Source organism: Mus pahari, chromosome 2 (genome assembly GCF_900095145.1).
Source record: "Mus pahari chromosome 2, PAHARI_EIJ_v1.1, whole genome shotgun sequence".
In the NCBI taxonomy this organism is placed as follows: Eukaryota; Metazoa; Chordata; class Mammalia; order Rodentia; family Muridae; genus Mus; species Mus pahari.
In genome coordinates, this window is record NC_034591.1 from 108,943,396 (window position 1) to 108,966,962 (window position 23,567).

The following is a 23,567-nucleotide window of genomic DNA, read 5'->3' on the forward strand; positions in this document are numbered from 1 at the left end:
CACTTCTCATGACTCTTTTTCGCCTGAAATGCTTTTATATAGCTCTGGCTGTATAGCTGTATTTAAATATGTGCAAATCAAATACCACTGATAAATCATAAAGGAATTAATTTTTAAAATTCTTTGATGCATCGATATCTAATTATACCATTTATTAAAGATGAGAGCATAGGTGCATACTGAGGTGCTGTCCTTGTTTATTTTTATATAAAGATTTCATCACGGCACCTGGCACCTGGGAGGGCTCAGAATGCAGTTTCTTTCTCTCCCAGGCTGCAGCTTGCTTTATTGGCCCACTGTGCTGTGGGGGGAGGGATTGACTCCACAGTGACCGGCAGCCACCCTTCTCCTGGCTCCTGGAGGCTTCAGATGGACTGTGCAGTGCCCTGCAGCCATCGCAGGCCACGGTATCCTCTCCAGCTGCCAGAGTGAGAGAAATCGCTCACACCCTTCCTGCATCTTTGTGGTTGGGTTATTCTAGAATGATAGACCAGTGTGTCCATATTTCCTCCTGCTCTGGGCTAGGCCAGTGGGGAAAGTTGAAAAGGACAGCAGGACCTCCCAGCTTCCAGTCTGAGCACCCATGGGACCCCGGGAGACAAATCCATTCCAGGTGTTCCCCTGCCTCTGTGCCTGAAGTCTAGAGAGGAGGGTAGGTTCAGTGAGAAAGCAGCTACCCGTGGAGGTGTAGCGGGCTCTAGTGCTCTCTTAGCAGAGCAGCATCACTCCATCTGAGCCATGGCAGAAGTGATGGGACCCGCTGGGATAATGCCCAGCTCATGAGTACCTCCCAGAGCGTGCCTAGCTCTGTACTGTATGTTCAGTCAGCGGGGTCGTGCCTGGGGGGCTGGAGGAGTCAAGTCAGTTAACTGGAAGAGAACAGAAACCGAATACAAGTTTGCTGGGAACCTGCCCTGGGAGACATAGACATCACACACCCCTGGCTCCTCCCTTGGAACTGGTGACTGTTACAGAAACATATGCAACTATGGTAGAAGAATAGAATAGAATACAGTATGAAGAATGGCTTATTATCTTACAGTTGAGGGAACCAAGACCTAGAGAGGGTAAGGTGCCCACAGGATGTCACCTGTCAAGCTGGTGACAAAAGAAAGTCTGTCGGTGCTAAGAGCTCTGTCTGTCTCATGGCTCACCCTGGTCTTCTGGTGATACGGAAGCAGAATAAAATCAAATAGATATTTCTCTGAACCATCCCTGCCTGCATAGCCCTGCTGTCAATACTCACCACCTGAACTCTGGGTTGGGAGTATTATTACCACCCCACTTTACAGACTAGGACACTGAGGCAGGGAGACAGGCTAAGTATCTTTCCTAGTCATTGGAGTGCTAAGTGGCAGAATCGGGTCTGGTCTGAGGCAAACAAGTTCTATAGCATGTACCTCCACACTGCATCCAGTCCCCCTGGGGACCAGGATCAGAGTCTGCTCCAAGAGGTTCTCACCTCTGCAGGATGGGCCTTAGCAGGTATTGCTCAGCCTCTGAGAGCACCATGGATGAGCACATCTCTGTGGGTAAATTGCTGTTTTCCCACTAAGCCAGCCCAGTTTTCTAGGCCAGGCCCAGGTACCAACAGTGTAGCTGCCGCCTGTAAGGATCGACAGTGGAACCCCCATCTATTGCCCACAGCAGTACCCTGAGCTGAATGTATTCATCGGCTTTCATCACTGTAACAAAATGCCTGCATGCAACTCTTCATGAATAGAAAAAGGTTTTTTTTGTTTGTTTGTTTGTTTTTTTTTTTAAGCTCACAACTTTGGAGCTTTCCAGTCCATCATCAGTTGGCCCCATTGAGCTGGACCTATGGTGCAGCATCATGATGGGAGCATATGGCTGAGCCAAGTTGCCAGAGGTAGAAGGAAAGGGGGAGGGGGGAGGGGAGTGCCAGGGTCCCATTGTCCCCTTCAAGAGAACATTAGTGTAACTTCATTCCACCAGGGCTCTCCTCTTAAAGGTCCCATACCTCCTAGGAGCACTAGCCTAGGAACCCTGGCGTCTCTGGGGACATTCACCTGACCCTGGCATCACCTGATGGGAGCAGAGGCTGCTGTTTGCCCAGGCTGAAGCCCAAGGCATCATTGGATCAGCAGGCTCACAGCTCTGCCCTGTGGATGGTTCTAGAATGTCACCTCTTTATATTAGTCTGCCACTTTATGAGTTCTGCATGTCTTTAAAAGGTTTTATGTCACTAGACTTCAAGTCTCATGTGTTATCTAAAAATAAACCTTAAAGGCCACAGTAATGATTGTTTCCCACCACCACCCCTCCTTTGGCCAGAAGAGACGACAGGATTTGAGAGAAGGCTAAGCTGAGAGACCAAGTATCAGAAAATTCTTGGAAATCCCCTTTAAAATGAAAGTCCGATTATGACAAGTCTTTGCCAGGGTGGGGAGCAACCTGGACATGTATGCAGAGCTGGAAAGGAGGCAAAACCATGCAAAGGGTGGTCTGTGGTCCCTAAAACTCACAACACAGAGCTATCATGATGGGCCTGGAAGTCCCACACGTACATGTGCAAATTAGAGGAAACACGAGAAGCTGCTTAAGAACTGATACTCCAGCATTCCCAGAAGCCTTAGTGACACCAGCACAACCCAGAGACGGTCCAGATGATGGTCTGTCTACTCAATGGAATAGTATTTAGCCATGCGAAGAAGTGAAGGGCCGAGGCCCGCTACAGCATCAGTGAATCCTCAGCAGGCCTTACTGAGAGAGATATGCTTCAGAGAAAGTCCTCATTCAGTGACACCTGCTGACATGACAGTTAAAGGACATGGAGGTGATAAAGGTTTCACCTCATTAGACATGGTAGCAGGTGAGTAGCCCTCCGAGCGCACTAAAAAGCACTGGGACGTGCTTGGTGCAGGGGAAAATTCATGGTCCGTGAGTTCCATCTCAGAAAAGCTGTCCTAAGTGGGAAACAATCCCTCCCACCCCTGGGGCTGTGTCAGAGGAGACATTACAGGTTACGGAGCGAGATGGCTTGCTTTTACTTATTGGGAAATGGAAATCCAGTTCTCTAAAAAGCCTCCCCTTGGAGCCTTTTCTGGGAAACATTACAAGGCTATCTACCCCTTGGCTGACCCCAGACGTGGAGGGGCGTTCTCCCCAGGAGGAACAGAGCAGAGTTCTTGCAGATGGGAGATGGCGGCAGGCGGGCCAGGCCTTGGGATGCCTGCAGGCTGGCCTCAGCCCAGGGTTTTTTGACCCTGCTTGTTCTGTCCATTCTCTACCCCCACTATACAGATGTTGAAACTGAGGTCTAGTGTGCCTGCCCCAGAGTTGCTCGTGCCCTGGCTTGATGGCGAGCCCATCTTTAAGTCTCTTTCCACCTCAGCATATTTTCTCTGTGCTTTGTCCCATTCAGAGAAAGTACCGTGGGCTGGGGAGGCCCAGAGTCAGAAGTGAAGGCCAAGTGTTTGGAAATCCCAGCTTTGTCCCCCACCCTCCGTTCTGCCCTCTCCTCGGCTCTTCCAGCTGTTGCTCTGGCCGTCGTCATCACATCTGCAACCTTGCCGCCATCTCAGTTTTTCCAGCTTGCACAGTGTTCCACCTCAGCCCCCTCCCCTCCCTGACAGGCTGGCCAGAAGAGGTACACATTCTGGCCTCCGTCACACGTGTCCTGCTCCAGCTGGGCTGGACTGCGGGCTCAAGCTTGCTAGCAGTTCCCAAGAGGGAATGCTCTCTGATAAGTTATGAGGCCCTTTAGACTGTGTCGTTAGAGATGGAAGCTAACGGTCAGAGTTGGACAGCGGGAGACCCCCCCTACCCCCGTCACAGAGGAGACGTGGCTTTTTTACAACTCCAGGCTGCTGGCAAGGCCTGGGCTCGTTTGTCGGGTCGGTTAAGGTAACAGGCTCTGGGCAGCATGTCATGCTCTCTTTAAACCTGAGATGGAAGTTAAAGGTGACGATTCCTCTAGGAAGGAAGGACCCCCTTCATATGGAAAGCGGCCGTCTCTACCCTCACGCTCTCCCGCGACCCCACAGGGCCCACCGGCCCCAGCTGGACAGACTAGAAACAAGTTGTGAGTATAAGTCAGCTTTGCACTGCTGTGACAAGACACCAGACAGAAACACCTCAAGGGAGAAACTGTCGGCTGTGGTTGCGGTCTTCAGGTGGTTTCCGCCTGTCACGGAGGGAACGGCTAGCTCGTGATGTCCATGAAACAGAGACAGAGAGTGCCCTAGGCTGGCCATATCCTCCCTCTTTGTCCCCCTAGGCCTTCAGCCTCTGGGATGGCGCTGCCCACATTCACTGTGGTTCTAGTCCGTCCCTGATGCTCTCTGGAAGGCTTCAGACACAAGCGGCAGTGTGCAGTGCGAGTCTTCCTTGGCACTTCCAAAGCCGATCCAGCGGACAGCCGAGGCTGCTCATCACCTTGAGTGACTCACCTGAGGTCTCATGGAGAGCCCCCTCTTCCTGATGGTGTGGGTTCTAGCCCTGGCCACCTGACCCTCAGACTGTTTTTCCCAGCATCGAGTTACTGCAGAGATGGGACCATTCGTATTGCTTCCGAGCCACCGGAGAGCAGATGAGGTGCCAGCCAGTGTGAGGCTGGGCCTGCGGTGGTCTCCTTATTCCTGTGGGCTAGGCTCCGTCTGCTGCTGCCCGGCTGTGGGGACAGCATCCTAACATCCAGTGAGTGCTCTCACTGTGCTGCCGAGAGCCTTTGTGCGGCTTCTTCATCAGTCCTCAGAGCAGCCTGGACCCCTGCATCACTTCCCACCCATCTTATAGATGGAAATGGAAAAACAGTCAAGAAACAGAAGGGAGTCACTTGCTTGAAGTGATAGAGCCTGGGTTCTGGCCAAGCTGGTGGGTGTTGGGGCACTCCATATCACTTCTCATGTGCTACCGTGTTCCTGTGGGCATGTGCTCGTGTGCGTGAGTGTGTGTGTGTGTGTGTGTGTGTGTGTGTGTGTGTGTGTGTGTGTAGGCCAGAACTCAGCAAGGGATTCTTCCTCTCATTTTTTCACATAGGGTCTCACTGAGTAGCCCTAGCTGGCCTGAAACTTTCTTTGTGGACCCAGATGGTCTTCAACTCAAAGATTCACCTGCCTCTGCCTCCTGAGTGCTCTGATTAAAGTTACATCTCATCTCCTTGGTCCTGGGTCTTCCCCCTTTTCTCTCTACCTCAGTTCTTGTTCAACACTGGCTCTTTGATGAGACATAAAATTTGTCCACTTGACCAGGCTAGCTGGCCAGTGAGCTCCAGGGTTACTTATCTTCGCCGCCACCTCGTCTTTCCAGTGTTGGGGTTATAGGTGCATACCTCTGTGCTCCACTTTTACCTGGGCGCCAGGAATCTGAGCTCAGGTCTTCATGCCTGCATGACAGGCACTTTACCCACTGCCCCAGCCCCCCTTCCCCAGATCTGTCCACTGTCTTAATCAGCGTGATCGTGGGGGACAGGCTGAGCGTAGGATTCAGTCTAGACAATGTCAGAATGCTCTCAAAGAGTTTTTAGCAAAAGGGCCAGATGACCAAAGTGGATTTCAAGGTCTCACCAGTGAGTGGCAAACAGACAGGTGGACCGTGAGAATGGAATCAGATGTCACAGACATTGAGGCGGGAGGTGGTCTGTCCTATGGATGCTGTGATGGTGGCGCTAGTAGACTCGGGGAGCTTATGGAGGAGTGGATGTGGGAGGAGCTTGATGTCTGCAAAGCTGGCTGGGAGCGTTCCCCTCTTCTCCTGTTCTACAAAAGGCCTCGCCTTGTCCTGTGCTCCTTGCTGAGGGTCCAGAAGCTCAGATGACCACTTCTGCCCTCACTATTGATGACCAGTGGTCCCAGCGCCTACAGGGCAAACCATGGCCACCTCTAAGAGGGGGTGGCCCCAGATTCCCTGTTACCTGCTTGCGGGATAAAGACAAATGGTTACAGGTGACTCTGACAGGCAGAAGGGCTCAGCCACATGGTTGGGCATGCTTTCTTACACCGCAGACTCTCACAGTGCTGCAACAGACAGAAGGGCAGATGCAGAGAGGCTCTAGCATACACAGACCTGGTCTGGGGTCTTCTCTCCTGCACCTTAGCAGGAAGCTTGTGGCAAGAAACACTGTCTGCTCTCACAGTTCAGAAGAGGAAACCTAACAGCTAACCTTTTGGAATGAAAGGAGAGGTCTCACCTTTGGGGAGGAAGCCTCTCTTTTGACCTTAGGCTAAATTGTTTTGGTCTTCCCTCAGTGTCTTAGCCTGCCTGGACCTGACAGGGATGTGGGGTTGTCTTAAGCAGCATGTATAAAGGCACCAGGACCACGGGAAGCCAGACTTGTCTGATATACTGAAAGGGAGTTGCTGTAGCCAGGGCGGGGAAGGGAGTGCGCACTGGGTCACCCTCCTGTGTCCACTGAGGGCTCGTGAAATGAGCCAGACAAGCAACTCTAACCCTCTCTCCTGTTCTGCCTAGCGCCTACACTGAGCCCTACAAGGTCTGTCCCATCTCAGCGGCCCCCAGAGAGGACCTCACGTCAGACGAAGAACAAGGAAGCTCAGAGGAGGAGGACAGTGCTTCAAGAGACCCCAGCCTCTCACACAAGGTAGGGCTGGGGAAGGATCTGGAGGCAGAGATGTGGAGGTGGAGAGAATGGGAAAGACCACACCCTGCCCCTTACTGCAGCCATTCCTCAGTCACTGACTGGGCAGAGGCCAAGGGAGGCTCTCAGAAGTATGATTGGAGACACTTCCTGTTGGAAGAAATGTGGGGCTTTCCAAAGTCTTTGTGGGTAATACGGAGTGGAGCTGCATGCTTTGCGACAAGATGGACCCAGATTCTAGTGTGTTTAGGCCTCGGTCATCTGTAAGGTGGGAATCAGGAGACTCGGCAGGCTTTGGTAGGAGAAGATGGTGGAAAGCTGTTTAGAAGGGACAGAGAGTGGCTCTTGTCCTGGTGGAGACAGGATCTGTTCATGGCATGGCACATCAGTGTAGATGGAAGGAGTATCAGTGGGGTGCTGGCCGACTGCCCCTCACTACTCCTCTTCAGCCTTCCCATCCCCCTCTAGGAGCCAGGTGGCTTCCACCTTGGACGTCTGCAGGAGCCATGGCCGTTGTCTGGCCACCTTCCCCAGAAGCCCTCCCTGAGTCTGCTCCTCTTTCTCCTCGTGTCCCCTCTGAATGCAGTTCAGCCTCATCCAGGCCAGAGAAGGTGGTGACTGTGGAAGCTGGGCTGGGACCTGGCTCTCGCCAAGCTTCTGGGAAGAGAGCTGTCTTTTGTTTTGTAGCCAGACGTTGGCTTCTTTTAAAATTACACTTGGGTCTCTGAACACTATTTCTCCAAAGTGATCAACCAAACTGTGTAGGAGTCCCAAGAAGGAGTCTCTCTATAGTGTTTCACTGCCACACCCTGCCTACTCCTGCCCTGCCTCCTCCTGCCCCTGCCCTGCCTCCTCCTGCCTCTACCCCTGCCCTGCCTCCTCCTGCCCCTGCCCTGCCTCCTCCTGCCCCTGCCCTGCCTCCTCCTGCCTCCTCCTGCCTCTGCCCTGCCTCCTCCTGCTCCTGCTCTGCCTCCTCCTGCCCTACTGCCTGCTCTGCTGTTTTTGCTTGGGCTGTTCGGTTTTTCCCTCCATCACCCTGGCTCTCAACAGCCCCCACGGCCCTTCTGTCCTTCCTGGCTCTCCCCCTGCCTCTGCCCTGCCTCTACCTCTTCCTTCTGCTGCTGAGCTGCAGTGCAGCCCCAGAGATTCATAGCCAGCATTGCCAACTCCCTCCCCTTTACAGTTGAAGACACAGACTGAGTGAGCAAGCCACTGGCCCAGGGTCACCCTGCTGGGTGACTAGCTCTTGCCTCCTCACACCCAAGAACAGAATTTTCCTGGACTGGGGTGTGACTCAATGGAAGAGTCTTTTCTTCCTGTGCTTGAGGTCCTAGGTCCCATCCTCAGCACCACAAGCCAAAAAACCCTCCCTCCAGGGAATCCCAGGAGCTAAGAATGTGCTTGATCTCCATGCATGCTCCCATGTTGCTCCCAGAGGCTACGCTGCCCACTCAGGCCTAGCTTCACATTCCCAAAGGCCCGAGGTCTTGTGGCCGGTGACAGGCAGTGAAGTCTCCAAGTGGGGCATCCCCCCACTCCCTCACAGTGCTGGTGGGGTGGGAAGTCCAAGGAGGGCTCCTATGTTCCTTGTCCCCTAGGCCAGAGAATCTTCTGGCTCCACAGGCAGAGACCTCCATTTCCATGCCTGTGTAGCCTTATGTAGGAGGCAAGACAGGAGCAGGCTTCCTAGCCCTGACCACCTCTGAAGAGAAGTGAGCGTTTAGTAGGAGCTCCTGGGGAAGCCCAGGAGGGAGGTTTGGGGGTACAGTGGCGAGCTCCACCCTTCCCAGATGTTGGGGAGGGGGCAGGAACGGGACAGGAAGCCAAGTGGAGCTGGCCCACCCCCATGTCTGGTCTCACCCTCTTTTACTCAGACACACAGAGGGTGTAGGTTGAAGGAAAGGAGGAGAGAGGAAGAAAGGGAATGAGAGGAGGACTTAAAGATAGCTCTGCTGTAAAAGGCGTTCAGAGGCCACAGACTGGTGCGCCCCGCCTGCCCAACAATGAATGCGCTTTGCAGGCTAACGGGGACTTTTCGGGCAAAATACCAGCTCCCTGGAGACCAGTGTCCAGCCAGGAGCTGGCCCCTCCTCATACCTCCTCCCTGCACCTCCTACCCACGCCTCCTAGCCACAGGCTGCACCTAGCCACACTTCCCTAAGTGCCAGGCCCTTCCCAGCCATAGCCTGCCAGCAGAAAGGTCACCTAAGGCTAGTCCCACACCACAGCTTCTGCCAGGCTGACCTTGGCTCCAGTCCTTCCACTTGCGATACCACCTTCACCCCTTCCCCAAGTTCATGGCCAGTTGAACCCCAGTAGTTCCCAGAAGTCCTCACACAGACCTGGAGCTCAGACGTGTACCTGCTGGGTACTTACTCCTGCGTATTGCCCCATTTGCCCCTTCTTTGCGCCCTCACCCATGTTCCTCCACCCCAGCATGTTTGATGAGCACTCTGTACTTACTGGGTACCAGCTGGGCTGTGTGCTGCTTAGTTCTGTAAGATGTGAGGCAAGGGGCTCCTGGATAGAGATTTGGGGATCTGGGGGAGGAGGGAGAGTTGGATTTTTTTTTTTTTCAATTTCTGGAAAATGTTATGATACAATGCACCACATGGCTTTCAGTGCATTAGCTTGTGCATGTGGTGCTGGGGACTAAACTCAGGGCCCTGCATGTGCTGGGCAAGTCCTTACCTCTGAGCTGCATCTCCCGGGCTTGGTCTTCTAAGCATGTACAGTACAGTGTGGCGTGAAGCACACCAGGTTTGTATAGCGTCCTCCATCATCCATTTGCAGAACTTCTCCACTGTTCCTAACAGATGCTCCATCTTCGTTAGACGCCCCTGGTGCACACTCTATGACTTTCCGTGGGTGTGAGGAGTGGGTGGCGTTGCCTCTTATGACTACTAGCCGAGCTCACCTCAGGAGTCCCTTCCTTAATGATACTCTGTTGTCTCAGCTTTCATCTGTACACTGGGTGGCTTCTACATTCTGACTCAACTGTGACCCCACTGTGAACAGCGTGGCTGTCCCTCACAGAGGTGGTATCACCAAGTCTGTATCCAGAAGTTGGAATGCTCCATTGTGTGATGATTCTGTTTTTACTTTTCATACAGTGTGTGTGTGTGTGTGTATGTGTGTGTGTGTGTGTGTGTGTGTGTGTGTGTGTGTGTGTNTGTGTGTGTGTGTGTGTGTGTGTGTGTGTGTGTGTGTGTGTGTGTGTGCCTTCTTACGTTCCCACCTATGGTGCAGAAGGTTCCAGTTGCCTTCCTGATGAAGGGACATCAGAGCTTTCCACATGCCAAGACCTCTAGGGAGGGCTGTCCAGAGACACAATGTGCTGGGGAAGGAGATGCCCGCGGTCTTCCTAAAGCCCGCACATGTGCCCATCTCCTTGGCCTCCACATCAGCCTCACCTCTTCCCTGATCCAGGCCTTGTCTCCATGTCCACACAACCCCCGTGCTCAGTGACAACCTGAGCCCTGGGGGCCACGGCCCTGGGAGGTCCTCCTCCATAGACTTCACTGGCACTATCACTGTGTCTTCCCCTTTCATCTCTCCAGCTGTGCCATGTTGTCCCCTCTGTATGTGGGGCGTTTCCCAAGTCCTGGCCCCTTCTCAGTTCCTTCTTGCATTCCGCATCCTTAGCTTCACAGATGCAGCTTTCTAGGCCCATAGATTCTGAAGCACACTGGATCGTAAACTGAGCTCACTGGCGCGCGCTCTCTCTGTCTCTCTGTCTCTCTCTGTCTCTCTCTGTCTCTCTGTCTCTCTGTCTCTCTCTGTCTCTCTCTCTGTCTCTCTCTCTGTCTCCCCCCCGGTGCTTCTGATGTGAATGGTAAAGACTGATCCCTGCTGTGTCACATCTTATCACTTCGTCTCAGCCACATTCCAAATAAAGTCAAGTAGTGCCTGGCCTTTGCCCAGGCACAGTGAGGATGCAGAACCGAGCGCTGCCTGTCCTGAAGCCACCCCAGGACCTTTGCACCTGCCATTTCCTCCACTCTCTACCCTCTGTGCCGAACGTCACTTCCTGCTGTTCTTGCTGTAGCATTCCTGCCCATTTCCTGAACCCGGAATTGCGTCCTTGTAAATCTGCCCACTTGTGTAAGTGGCTTTTGCCAGTTAGAGCAGCCCCAGGGGGCCTGGTGCATAAAAAAGCAGTTGTTATCTATGGATAAACAGATGAGTTACTGAATACATTAGCTTGTATCCCTGCACTTGATGAAGGCACACCTCTGCACATGGCAGGTGAATAGAGGGAAGACACCAGATAACTCCCTCCATACAGTGGTGTAGCCAAGGCTGGGTCTCTTGGTTCCCAGGAACCTGCAATAGCTGTGGTCCATGCTGTTACAACAGAGACATTTTGAGGCAATTGTGGAGTCCCAGGAGGACTCATTGGGTCCAGAGGTACCTAAGGTACCTGGGTATCACACACCAGTGTTGAGTTTAGAGGCAGACAGGGCAGGGATCTGGACAGGAGGATGCTGAGGGTCCCCTACCTAGGGGCCCCAGTGTTTGATTGGGCCTCAGGTCACAGTCCCTGTTATTCCCTCCTACCTGGTGTTATGCAGTGTTCTGCTGGGTACCCAGTGTGCATAGGAAACACCCACAGTTCCTCAGTGCCTGTTAGACAATCAGCACTCCAGACACACCCCAGGCCCCAGTCAGATGGCACAATGCCATGATGCCTGGCGTGATGTCTCTGAAGGCCAGCCACAGCAGTACCCTCAGCTCTGTGAGATGCCAATGAAGATGCTAATGCAGTTCCCAACCTCAGGGGTTCCTAGCTTGGCATGCCCATCTTACTAACTTGTCTGTGTGATGTGTCTCCAAGTCCAACAATGGCTGTCTGTGGGGCAGGGCAGCCTTGGTGCTGTGTGTGAGCCTTGCATATCTAGAGAGGTATATGAGGCTTGGGTTGGTATAGGAGCAGAGGTGGGGGTCGGGGAGCTGCCCTGGTAAGAGAATTGGTCATGGTTACATGAAGTTAAAGTTTCTATTGTTGTGAAAAAACACTGACCAAAAGCAACTCGGGGAGGAGTTTATTTCAGCTTACAGCTTACAGTCCCTCATCCAGGGAAGTTGGAGCAGGAACTCAAGGCAGGAGCTTGGAGGTAGGAGCTAATACAGAGGCCATGGAGGAGTGCTGCTTCTTAGCTTGCTCCCTAAAGCTTACTCGACTTGCTTTCTTACACAACCCAGGACCACCAGCACTGGGGTGGTACCACCCACAGAGGGCTGAGCTCTCCCACATTGATTTAAGAAAATGCACAGGCTTGCCTACTGGTGGGATTTTTTTTTCTTTTTTGCCAATTGAGGTTCCCTCTCTCTGTTTGACTCTAGCTTGTGTCAAGCTGACAAGAACTAGCCAGCATGCATAGGAAGGGAAAGGATCATCTACAGGAGGCAGGAGCCAACAGGAGAATGTCATGCAGACACCTACTGGCTTTTGAAGCCATGATGAACCTTGTAGATCCAAAGTGAGACGCAGGGACAAGACAGCTGTGAGATGGCTCCTCCTGCTGCCAGCATGGAAGCCTGCAAGCCACAGCCACTGCCCTAGGATCCCAGAAGGCAGCACGCTGGAAGGGGCATCTAGATGCTCTAGTTTTATAATCATGCTAATTACATTTAACATGAGACCTGCCCTCTTAGTGTCTGCCTGTGACAGATGGGTACAGAAAACACAGGAGATACACACACACACACACACACACACACACACACACAGAGAGAGAGAGAGAGAGAGACAGAGACAGAGACAGAGACAGAGACAGAGACAGAGACAGAGAGACAGAGAACACACAATGAAATATGGAGACAATAGAGCTCACCAGGTAAGGGCACTTGCCGCCAACTCTGACAGCCTGAGTTTGATCCACATGATGGAAAGAGAGAATTTTCTCCCACAAGTTGTTCCCTGACCTGTGGGGGCACAGACACAAATTTAACAGAGGAATCATATTCAGCCCTTAAGAAGGAGATCCTGGCCAGGCATGGTGGCACACGCCTTTAATCCCAGCACTTGGGAGGCAGAGGCAGGCGGATTTCTGAGTTCGAGGCCAGCCTGGTCTACAAAATGAGTTCCAGGACAACCAGGGCCACACAGAGAAACCCTGTCTTGAAAAACAAACAAACAAACAAACAAAACAAACAAACAAGAAAGAAAGAAAGAAAGAAAGAAACAAAGAAAGAAACAAAGAAAGAAACAAAGAAAGAAAGGAAGGAAGGAGATCCTGCCATTTCTAGGAGTGAACAGCATCAGAGGACATTTTGATAAGTGAAAGAGTCAGACACAGAGGCAGTTCTGCAGGATTTCACTTACACACTGCATCTTGTCTAACTGTGGACACAGCGGGTAGAAGGTGGTCTCTCAGCAGCTGAGTGAAGGAGAGGTAGGCAGCTGCCTGGTGGGTGTAGGTGTCAGGGACACCGAAGCCCTGCCCTGTACCTCCCAAGGAGGAACTGAAAGCCACCTGGGCTCACTTCAGGGCCTACAGCAGATCAGAAGTGACACCAGCAGTAAAGAGATGTCACCTTGGGCAGGGAGTTCCAAGATGCCACTTTGTCAGTACAGGTCCGTCACAAACTGCAGCCAGACCCAGAGTCCGCCCAGAGTTTTCAGGCAGCTTCCTCCCCCCTCCGATGATCACAGGAAACCACGAGTCTCTGCTGGCTCTCCTCTTCCGTTGTCCTGCATGCACTTGGGGATTCCTCTTCTCCACGTGACAGTGGAGGTGATCAGCAAGCATTTCCCTAGCATGTCTCTGACGTTTCCTGTAGTATGGAAGGCTTTGCTGCTGGATCTGCATCTCAGGGGGAGAACTTGGGGACAGAGACCCCTGGAACCATCTGGCTGCCTGGCAGGCATGACATCGGAACCTTACCGCAGCCCCATGACAGCCCCTCCACTCGCTGAAGACACGTGCCCTTCCTGCTCCGTGATTGGCTTATGCCAATCTGGTATGTGGGCAGCCGTGTACCAGAACAAGTTGTTGTGAGGCAGTTCAGGGCAGGTGACCTCTTTGCTGGGTCTTCAAGTCAGCATCTTGGGGTGCTTGGGACTGGATATTGAGGAGAAGCTTGTATTGTTTCTGGACATGCCATCCTAAGGGACAGTCCCAGCTGAGGCTCTCTTGCCTCCTGTGTCACAACACAGTGCCAATCAGGCTTGCCATTCAAAACTGTGCTCTCTAGGACATGTCCACTTGTGTCTTATGGCATCCCTGTGGGGCAGCCTCTGTCATAGCACCACCCTCTTAATAACAAAGGGCCCCAAAGAGTCTTGTTGTAACAAGCCCGCTTCTCATCCTTGTTTACACATCACAGAGTAAACCAGACAGCTCTTCCATGGGCTAGTGCCAGGGCCCAGTTGGTAGAGAATTTGCCTAGCATGCTTGAGGCCCTAAGGGTGATTCCTCATACCATATAAGCCAGTTGTGGTGGCACACACACCTATGGTCCTAGCCCTGGGGAGGTGGAGGCAAGGAGATCAGAAGTTAAATGCCACCCTCAAGTACATCAAACCACATTTCAAAAAAAAAAAAAAAATCCATCTTATAACTCACTTAAAAATAGCCAAGTTCACTACGTCCTGGCATACAAGGCTACCCTGTCTGTTCTGTGAGTCAAGTAGAGAGAAGCGTGGCTGGATTTACACTGTTTTAAGTGTCAGTTGGGTCTGGCTGAGGGAAACATGAGTGTGCCCTTCTGGTCCCCTCCGTAATTACTCATTGCCAGGACAGTCCCAACCAGCTTCGGGAGGCTTCCAGACTCCCACAGTTACTTAGGAAAAGGAGGATCCCCATGCCAGGCTCTTAGAGCTCCCTGTTCTGACATCTGGGGAAACTAAGGCATGGAGACGGAGCCAGCGCTCTGGACACTCCCTCAGGCCTGCTGTTTAATGAGATTCCCTTGAGGAAGGACTGGTCCTGAGTAGCTGAGCTTATAACCAGCTGATTTGTCTGGGGAGAGCTGAGGAGGGACAGGACTGACTAGCCCTGGGGACAGCCCTGGTGAGGGACAGGCAGCTGCTTGATGTCAACATTTACAACCTGGGTCTGGGCAATAGCGTGTACAGGCCCTTGTGCCCCAACCCCATGCTCCTGGGAGGAGCCCTGTTCCCAGAAGCATGTCCCTGGATACTGCCTTCAGCCTCTGAGTTCACTTCCTGGTTAAGTAAACATCTGTTAAATGGCCCATTTGGGCCCCACCCAGCAGCAGCTTTGGAGGAGAACCCGGGGCACCAAGCCTGGCAGGCCTCCCTAGTGAAGTCACATCCATCATCACCCTGAAGCTCAGTGGCCTGCGTGTCCCACCCCGAGCCTGCCCATCTGACAGCAGGGACGTGCAGAGCTGCCCATGCCAGGGACCTTCCAGAAGCCTGTCCCTAACCCTCTGAAATCCTAACAATGGCGATGACGACAACTTCAAAAGTCTGGGAAGAGAGCAACCTCTCCCATCCATCACCATGTCCCTGCAGTGAGGGGGTGCACACCCTGTTGTCCAGGTGAGGCAACCAAGGCATGTGACCAGCTGGTCACATGATCACAGTGCTCCCCACAGCCTTGGGGAAGAATCAGGCACTAGCCTCCTCATAGCTCTGTCGTGGTTGTCCTGAGGATCAGAGAGGCGAAGGAGCTGAGTCTAAGGGACCAGCCTGGCCAGTCCTGGAGTGCTTGACCCAGCTAGGTGTCACACAGGAACACTCGCCACCTAGAAGAGAATAGGCATGCACAGTTCACTGAGCACAGTACAGTGGGCTGACGTGGGATATTTTGCCTTTACAATGGGCTTATCGGAGCATCGAAAGCATTGTGTGTGTGTGTGTGTGTGTGTGTGTGTGTGTGTGTGTGTGTGTGTATTCATTCAGGTTTGTTTGGAGATGGGTTCTCTCTGTGTTTCCCAGGCTGGCCCTAAATTCCTGGGCTCAAGTGATCCTCTTCCTCCATCTAGGACTAGAGGAGGTCCTTGCCACCACATCTGGCCTAAATACGTGCTGACTTAACAGTATCCTGGACTTGAAGCGGGCTTATTAGACCCAGCCAGGGTGTCGGGGGAGGGTGTGTGCTTAGCCATGCTGGCTCTTTGTTGGTGCTTGGATATGGGAGCTGGACCTAGAGTGGAATCTTGGCTATACAAAAAGAGACAATTGAAGTAGCTGGATTCAGGGAACTAGCAAGTATACACGGGTCAGACCCGTGCTTAGCAGTTCCGGGCTACTCCTACCTGGGAGCTGTTAGGCCATTCAGTATATGTTATTGTTCCCGTTGACAACTGGGGCTCAGAGAGGAGCACAGGAACAAGGACAGGAAGAGGCAGGGCCCAAGATTTGAACCCAGATCTACCACCTGAGCAGATACTCTAAACCAACAGGTGAGTTACTGGCCTGACAGAGACTGAGACCAGTCGGGCTTCTGTCCTCATTTTATAAGGGGACAGACAGCTTTAGGTCTCCTGCCTACCTCTGTCTATGGATGCTTTGCCATGTATCCCCTAGTCTGCCAAGGCCTGCCCTGGACAGATGCATCCTTCCCTTGTAAGGGTTTCCCACCTGCTGGATTCTGTGATAGCCTCTGCCTTGAGAGCTCAACACTGCTCCTGCAGACATAGATGGGATGTGAGTTTGGTTTGGTTCCCTTGGGAGGGAAAAGGCCAGCAAGGGACAGAGGCTTCCCCCAGTGTCTCTGTACTAAGAATCTCCTGTCTTCACCCCCCAGCTGGAGACTGCAGTGTGCTACAGAAGGGACACTGAGCTAGGCCAGCTTCTGCCCTGGTATGATGGCCACAGGGATTTAAACTTCCAGGAAGTCATTAGGGACCGGCAGCTGGGGAAAGACTGTGTTTATTTGGCACCCAATCCATGCCAGACACTGTATCTGCTTTTATCAGCATGGGATGTCTGCCTGGCAGTGTCTGGAGATATTTTAGGTATCTCTGGGGACTGGGGTGTGCTGTCATCCTGCAGACAGGAACCATGCCTGCTGTTGATTTTCCTAAGACACATAGGAAAGCACCTTTGGCAGAAACCAATGTTGTAACCCAAGAGCAGCGAATGACTTCTGCCATTCTCGAGGTTAGAGCTGTGACGGGACTCGACAGGATCTAGAATCGCCTAGAAACAAACTTCTGAGCATGGCTCTGAGGGAGTTCCTAGGTTGGGCCGAGTTGGGAAGTTGAGTAGGGTAGGTCACCCTAGCTACATGTCTGACATCTTGGGATGGAATAAGGAGAAAGTGAGCTGATCTCCAGCACACACCTCTCTCTGTTTCTTGACCACGGATACAGTGTGACCAGCTGCCGTGTCTCCCTTGCCATGATGGGCTGATTCCCAAAACTGAGAGCCAAAATAAATCCTTCTTTCTTAAGTCCCTTCTGTTGGGTGTTTTGTGACAGCAGTGAGAAAAGTGAACAATACAAATGCTCATAGAGGCTACTTGAGGGTGTAACCACTGAACAGGGTCCTGAAAGAGTCAGAGAGCGGGATGAGAAGATGTGGGGAAAGGCATTGCGACAACAAAGGAAGAGTGTGTTCTAAGATCCCGAGTCAGGAGGTCATCATCAGAAGGACAAACGTGAGGGATTGTTGCGTCTCACTCTATTTCAGTTGGAAGACTGAGGCACGTGTGCTGGTTGATTCTCCTGTGTGCATGGGTCAGATCCTTGCGTTGCTGTGTGCATTTTACAGTGAAGAAATTAATGCCCAAAGAAAGTGAATGTCTGTTCAATGATCGAGAGTCAGAGGCAGGAAGTAGCTTAATTCTGGAGCTGTGTGCTGACCATACACTGTGCCTGCTGTAGGCAGCCCTCTGGTTTCTCACATAGTGACTCAACAGGGGCCCAATGGGGTTAGAAGCACACAAGGTTTAAGCTCTAAGGACATGTTTAGGTTGCTCTGTCTGCATGGGGGAAATTAAGGTTTGCTTCCAGAAAGACACTTAAGAGGATGCCCTCATACAGTGACAACGGGTCAGGACTGGTGGGGCAGGGAGCAAGCTGGAGCCAAACTCGTGCCACCGTCATAGGGGAATTTACTGAGCACTGGGTCAAGCACCTTGTAGGGCATTTGTTCTACAGCCTTCTGGATGGATACTTTTCATGCCCACGTGCATAGATGAGGAAGCCAAGGATCAATGAGTCATTTGCTGGGGGTCACACTGGTTGTGACAAACACCCAGACCCACCTCAGATAGCAAGGTCACTTTCAGGGTTGTCTTTTCAGCTACCAACCCTGCTTATCACTGTGTTTCCCCCCACAGGGTGAAGGACAGTCTAGAGCCCTTGTCATCGCTCAGGAGCTGCTGTCTTCAGAGAAAGCGTGAGTGCCCCAGCAGCTGCCTGTGGCTTATACACTAAGCCCTGCCCCTCCTAGCTTGTCCAGGATGCAGTTAATGCAGACCCATGCCTCTTTCCTTCCACAGATACGTGCAGATGCTGCAGCACTTAAGCCTGGTGAGTTCATCATTTTGATCGTCTCTAATGAATTGTCCCTTTACGGGGCTAGACTCTGAGAGGCAGAAATCAGGGAGTAGACAGAGGTGACTACATTTATAGGCTTGGTGGCTCAGGCTCTGGGCCAGGCTTTTCAGGGAAGCCTGGTCTGTTGATGGATGTGCTGGGCAGGATGCCTCCCTGCCTGGTTGGGGTGGGAGCTCTGGCAGAAGGCTCTGGGAGGACGTTTGAGGATAGATGGGGATGTCGAGGGCAGTTTGAGTGTGTGTTCGTTTCTGTGGTGCTGGGGATGAAACCTGTGGCTCACAGCAGGCCGAGTGAGTGAGCCTTTCACAGCCCCACCGCAGTTCTGCCTTGGTTCCCTGGCTTCATCTGATCAGCTCATGTAATGTCAGAGGCACCTGTGGCCACTTTAGACATTTAGCAGGCAGCGATGTGTAAGCTCAGAGGACGAGAGCGTGACTAGACCCAGGTCACATAGTAATAGAGCCAAGGTAGAAATGGGCTTTCCTAACACGCTCTCCACTCTTCTCATGTATGATCCAGTCTGCAGAGCAGAGCACCATTTCCCGGTGTCCTGCACCAAGCCAGGCCTCTGGGTGAGCCAGTTAAATACCACACTGCTATGCTGTCCCCATGTGAGCAGGGAGAGGCCCCGTCTCTGAGTGGAGAACAGAACATTAGTCGTCTGATTTAGCATGGACAGCTGTTTGGGATTCCAGTTCTGTGTTATTAAACCTGAAAGTCCCCCAAGACTTAAGTATCCCAGCCCTTCCCACTTCACTCCTGAAAGGTGGCTCAGCACGACAGGGAAGGATGGAGCCCTGAATTTTGCTCCCTCGCCTGCTCCTGCCTGGCAGCCTCACACAGGCTGGGTACTCTCTTCTGTCCTTCCAGAAGCCCCTTCACCAAAGCTTCCACCCTCCTGCATATCCATCAGTGTCCTACCCAGCCAGATGACTTTGGCCACTCATCTCCCTCATCCCCGTGGCACCAAATGCCACACCCACACGGCCATTCACCACTGTCCACCTACTACTCCGTTATCCATCAGCCATCTGCTCCATCTCTCTACCTCTGTACCATAGACTCACCAATCCATCTTTCCTTTCATCCATCCATCCGTCTGTCCATCCACCCACACTTCCCTTCTTTCCCCATTCACCCACTCATTTCTTTCTTTATCCATTTGTTCATCCATCCTTCCCTCCCTCCCTCCCTCCCTCTGTCCATCCATCCTTCCCTCCCTTCCCCATTCATTGTCAATCTATCTGTCAACGAACTTGTCAGTTCATTCTCATTCTCTCCCCTCCCCCATTCACTTTGAAATATAGACTGTTTGGTTGCCATTGTTACTGAAATAGGCCTTGGAGCACCAAAGATGAAAAAGTCCCCATATTTGCTCTTGAGTATGTCTCAGTGCAGTGTGTGCGTGTGTGTGTCCTACCCATATGTACGTATGCTTCTGTGTGTGCATGTGTGTACGCCTAAAGTTGAGTCATTTTCCATCTTTTATTTATTAAGAGAGGCTCTCTCACTGAACCCCATGCTTATCAACTCTAGCTATTCTTGCTAGCTGATTCACCCCGGGGATCCCTTGTCTTCTGTTTCTCAAGTGCTGGGATTGCAGGTAACTGTGGCAGCTGATCGGCTTTAATGTGGGTTCCAGGGATCTAACTTCTAGTCTTTAGGCTGTGCCATAAGCATTTTACCCATGAGCCATTTCCCCAGCCTGACAAATGTCATTTTTGTTAAAGGAGAGGATGGAGGTGGGGGAGATGCCACACTTAACGTCTCACTCAGCATAAATAGAATTTGCACAGCTGTGTTTTTTATGCAGAATCTACATGGGCATGATGAGAACAGGCATTCCACTTTGGAATCCAGGAAGGCTTATAGAAGAAGTGCCATAAACGTGGTCTTGGAGGGAGGGATTCTACCAGGTGCAGAAGGTGGGGTGATCGGCCTAGGCAGGTGCATGGATCCTGAAGATAAAAGACATGGGGGTTGAATGGCGTATTGACTATGCGGTTAACTGTGGCTGTTTCAAAGAGGCAGATGGTCAAATGGGGGTTGGAGAAGGACCCAAAACCAAGCAGGTTGCAAGGCTCCAACTGTGCTGTTTTGGGGCCTGTGCTTTTCCTCGTGTGTGGTGAGTTGGTGTTTTGAACAGCACTGGTCTCAGTCACCCTTGTTTCTGTTTACTCACTTATAATGGAATTTCACCTAGTAGAAGCTGATAGTTCCTCCCAGGGGTCCCTCCTCTGGACAAAGGCTCTCCAGACTTCCAGTATGAAGCAAATGGGAAAGTGACTGCTATCAGATTCCCTGAGGAAACCCAGAAGAACTGGCGTCTGGCCCATGCCACCCTTGGCACCTCCTTCTACACTTCTTCTGCACTCCATCTTTCCTCTGCCTTCTGGCTGCCCCTAAACTGCTGTGGTGGGGTGTCCTGCAGCCTGTGCCTGCTCTTCCGTTGACTCATAACTTCCATCACTTGATGGTCAGTGTCTTCTCTTCACTCAGGCCTCAGCCCAGGGGTCACCAGGGAACAAGCATGTCCAGGACTCAGTGATATGGAGTAGCATGCTACTACTACGCTCAAAAGTTCCCATGTCATCTTTCCCACAGGTCTCAGTGAAGTCTCCATGTCATCTTGTTTTCAGACCCTCTGTCCCAGAGGTTTTCACAAGGCTTGGTTAGAAATTCATCTCTGCTCAGCAGTATCTGGGCCCTAACCCAGAGATTCAAAGACCAGCAGTAACTTGATGGCTGGGGACTACAGTCTCCTGTAGGTGTCTTCTCATTACATGTCTGGTGGCAGATGGTAGCTACTGTCTGGGGCCTCAGCTGGGCTTATGGCCAACAAACTTACCTATGCCCTCTCCTCGTGGTATCCAAATCGGCAAGTCTGGACTTCCTCCCAGCCAGTGGCTGGGTGCCAAGAGTGATTGTCCCAAGAGAAAGCTCAGAGGAAGTGCGTGCCATTTTTATGGCCAAGGCTTGGAAGTCACGTAGCGCCACTTCTGCCATACTCCACTAGTGGAGACAGTTACAGAGGTCCACCCAAGTTCAAGGGCAAGGGATATAACCTGTACCCTCAGTGGGAGGATTATCAAGCACACATTGCATAAATATCCTGTAGGAGATACTGTTGTGGTCATTTTTGGAAAACCTAATTCACCATAGATGCCTTTTCAAAATGATTTTGTGTCTCTTAGGAACTGTGTTTGATTTCTAGTAACAAAACTTCAAATATGGCAGCTTAAGTGGCTTAGAGGTTATCCTCACGTGGAACAAACCCAGAAGGGCGAGCTCTCCGTTAACGCTGGAGGTTCTTCCATGGCTCAGAAGCTGCATGCATTTCACAGGTTCCTCGTGAACACGGATAGCTGCCGTACCCCTAACCTCATACCCATATCCCATCTGACACCCACACCATATATCTCTCAGGCAGAAAGGAAGGGAAGGAGAAAAACAAGTTTCTGACTCCCGGCAGGCGCTGGCTCCCTTGAAGATGCCTAGGACACCGCTGGACAGCTTCCTCCTGTTGCTTGTCAGGGGAAGTCAGAGCAAATAGGAGTTGGTGGTCAAAGCTAAGTGCACCTCGCTGGCTCTCCTTCTTTGTGTCCATTATGGAGCTCAGCTGGGGAGGGGACAGTAGATGCTCCAGAAAAGCCCTTCCTGATCCCAGTCGGCGGGAGGTAGGGTCTTCTGCTTTACACAGATAGGATCTGTGCATAGCTGAGAAGAGTTTCCTTCAGGGTGGTTCTTTGGCAGCTTCCGCTTCCCTTGGCAGTTGGCAGCGGTCAGTGTTGGCAGCAGAAACAGGTGGACACCCCACCACCACCCCAATGCTACTCTCCTGCCTCAAGTCAGATCTCTGGTGTAGACCTAGGAAGTGGAAGTGGGTGTTGTCTCTTAGAGAAAACAGAAGGTTTCAGACTGAAGAGATTGACCCAGTAGTTAAGAGCACCTGTTGCTCTTGCAGAGGAACTTGGGGTTCAGTTCTCAGCACCCACACTGGGGTTCACGACTATCTGTAATTCTAGTTCCTAGGGATGCTATGCTCTCTTCTGACCTTTCTGGCACTGCATGCACATGCTATGCAGACTACAAGCTGCATTTTTTTAAAAAAAAAATGGAAGGAAGGAAGGAAGGAGGGAGGGAGGGAAGGGTGGGTTCATAAAAAAGGCAGGTGAGATGAAAGTGTGCCTCAGGAGAGTTAGAGGCTCATAGTCACAGGCAGCCATGACAAGGTCCTGAGGTGAACATTCAGAGAGATAGCCATCACAAATGGTGTAATCTGGGACCTGAAGGAAGAGAGGCAGGTCCTTTCGTTCTTCCATCCCCAGAATATAGGAAAATTGTCACATCGCACCAGGGCAGCATCAGCAGAGAGGAAGAGCCTTCAATCTCACAGGACAAGGGAGTTTTGACTCCTGTGGGTTTGAGGTGTGTGTGGTGGGAGATCAGTTCCAAAACCCAGCCTGTGCACTAGAAGCACTGATAAATTTAGCTATAACACAAGGCTGACTTGGATCTGGGCAGTGGGAAGGGATAGACTTTACATGCAGATGCTGTGAGCAAGGAGATAACACTGTGAAATCTGCAAGCTCACAGTTGCTCTCCGTTCTTGGCCCTCAGAGGGAGACTGCAGCCACTGTAGCCTGACTTTGGGGACAAGGAGCAGGACATAGGTGATCTGTAATCAGACACTGGGGAATTCTCCACCCTGTGGCAGCAGCTTCGGTTGTACCTCCTGGGTCCAGGGTCCTGGAATTCCCCAGCTCCTGTCAGTGCCTGGTGTGATAACTGCTGGCCCAGTGTATCTAAAACCCTTCACCGTTGAGGTCATCGGTACTGCTGTTGCCACCACTATGGTTGGTCACTCCCACTGCCCCCTCAAACGGCTGCTCTGCTGAAACTCTCACAGGTGATGTGAGCTCCAGGCTCTGCCACCAATTCTGTGTCTCCATCTCTTCTGCTGTGCTGCCCTTGAAGCCCGAAGCCAAGGGAACTACCCTCAGAGCACCACCGTTTCTAGGGCTCAGCCTCATGGCTCACTCTTCTGTGGCTGTGGGTGCTACTGCTGGCTGGGCACCGCCTCTCTTTGCCTTACAGGTGGGGCATCACAGGAAGGCATTTCTAGTGGCTCTCCAGTGACCTGGGCAGTTCGTTTCTATAGCCAGAGAGGTGTTAGCACCAACCACAGCAGACCTCATGTAAATGGATCACTGTGCTTATACAAGTCACACCAGTCGGCAGCCTGTAAACCCAGGGAAGGCTCTCACTCTCTGGTGTGCTGGGAAATGGTTTGGGGTCTGACAGCATTCATGAGACTGGTGATTGGGAATGTCCTTGGTAAATGTCTTTTTTTTTTTTTAAGATTTATTTATTATATTTATGTGAATACACTGTAGCTGTTTTTAGACACACCAGGAAGGGGCATCAGATCCTATTACAGATGGTTGTGAGCCACCATGTGGTTGCTGGGAATTGAACTCAGGACCTTTGGAAGAGCAGTCAGTGCTCTTAACTGCTGAGCCATCTC

The 23,567-nt window shown here is 51.9% G+C and overlaps 1 protein-coding gene across 1 annotated transcript in view; it reads left to right on the top strand.

Annotated features, from left to right (window-relative positions):
- The window catches only part of Fgd5 (FYVE, RhoGEF and PH domain containing 5), a 98,891-nt gene that overhangs the window by 39,508 nt on the left and 35,816 nt on the right, over nt 1-23,567 (top strand). The window contains exons 3-5 of the mRNA XM_021190282.2: nt 6,433-6,562; nt 17,821-17,879; nt 17,983-18,013. Coding sequence (XP_021045941.1) covers nt 6,433-6,562; nt 17,821-17,879; nt 17,983-18,013 — 220 coding nt within the window. The remainder of the gene's footprint in view (nt 1-6,432; nt 6,563-17,820; nt 17,880-17,982; nt 18,014-23,567) is intronic.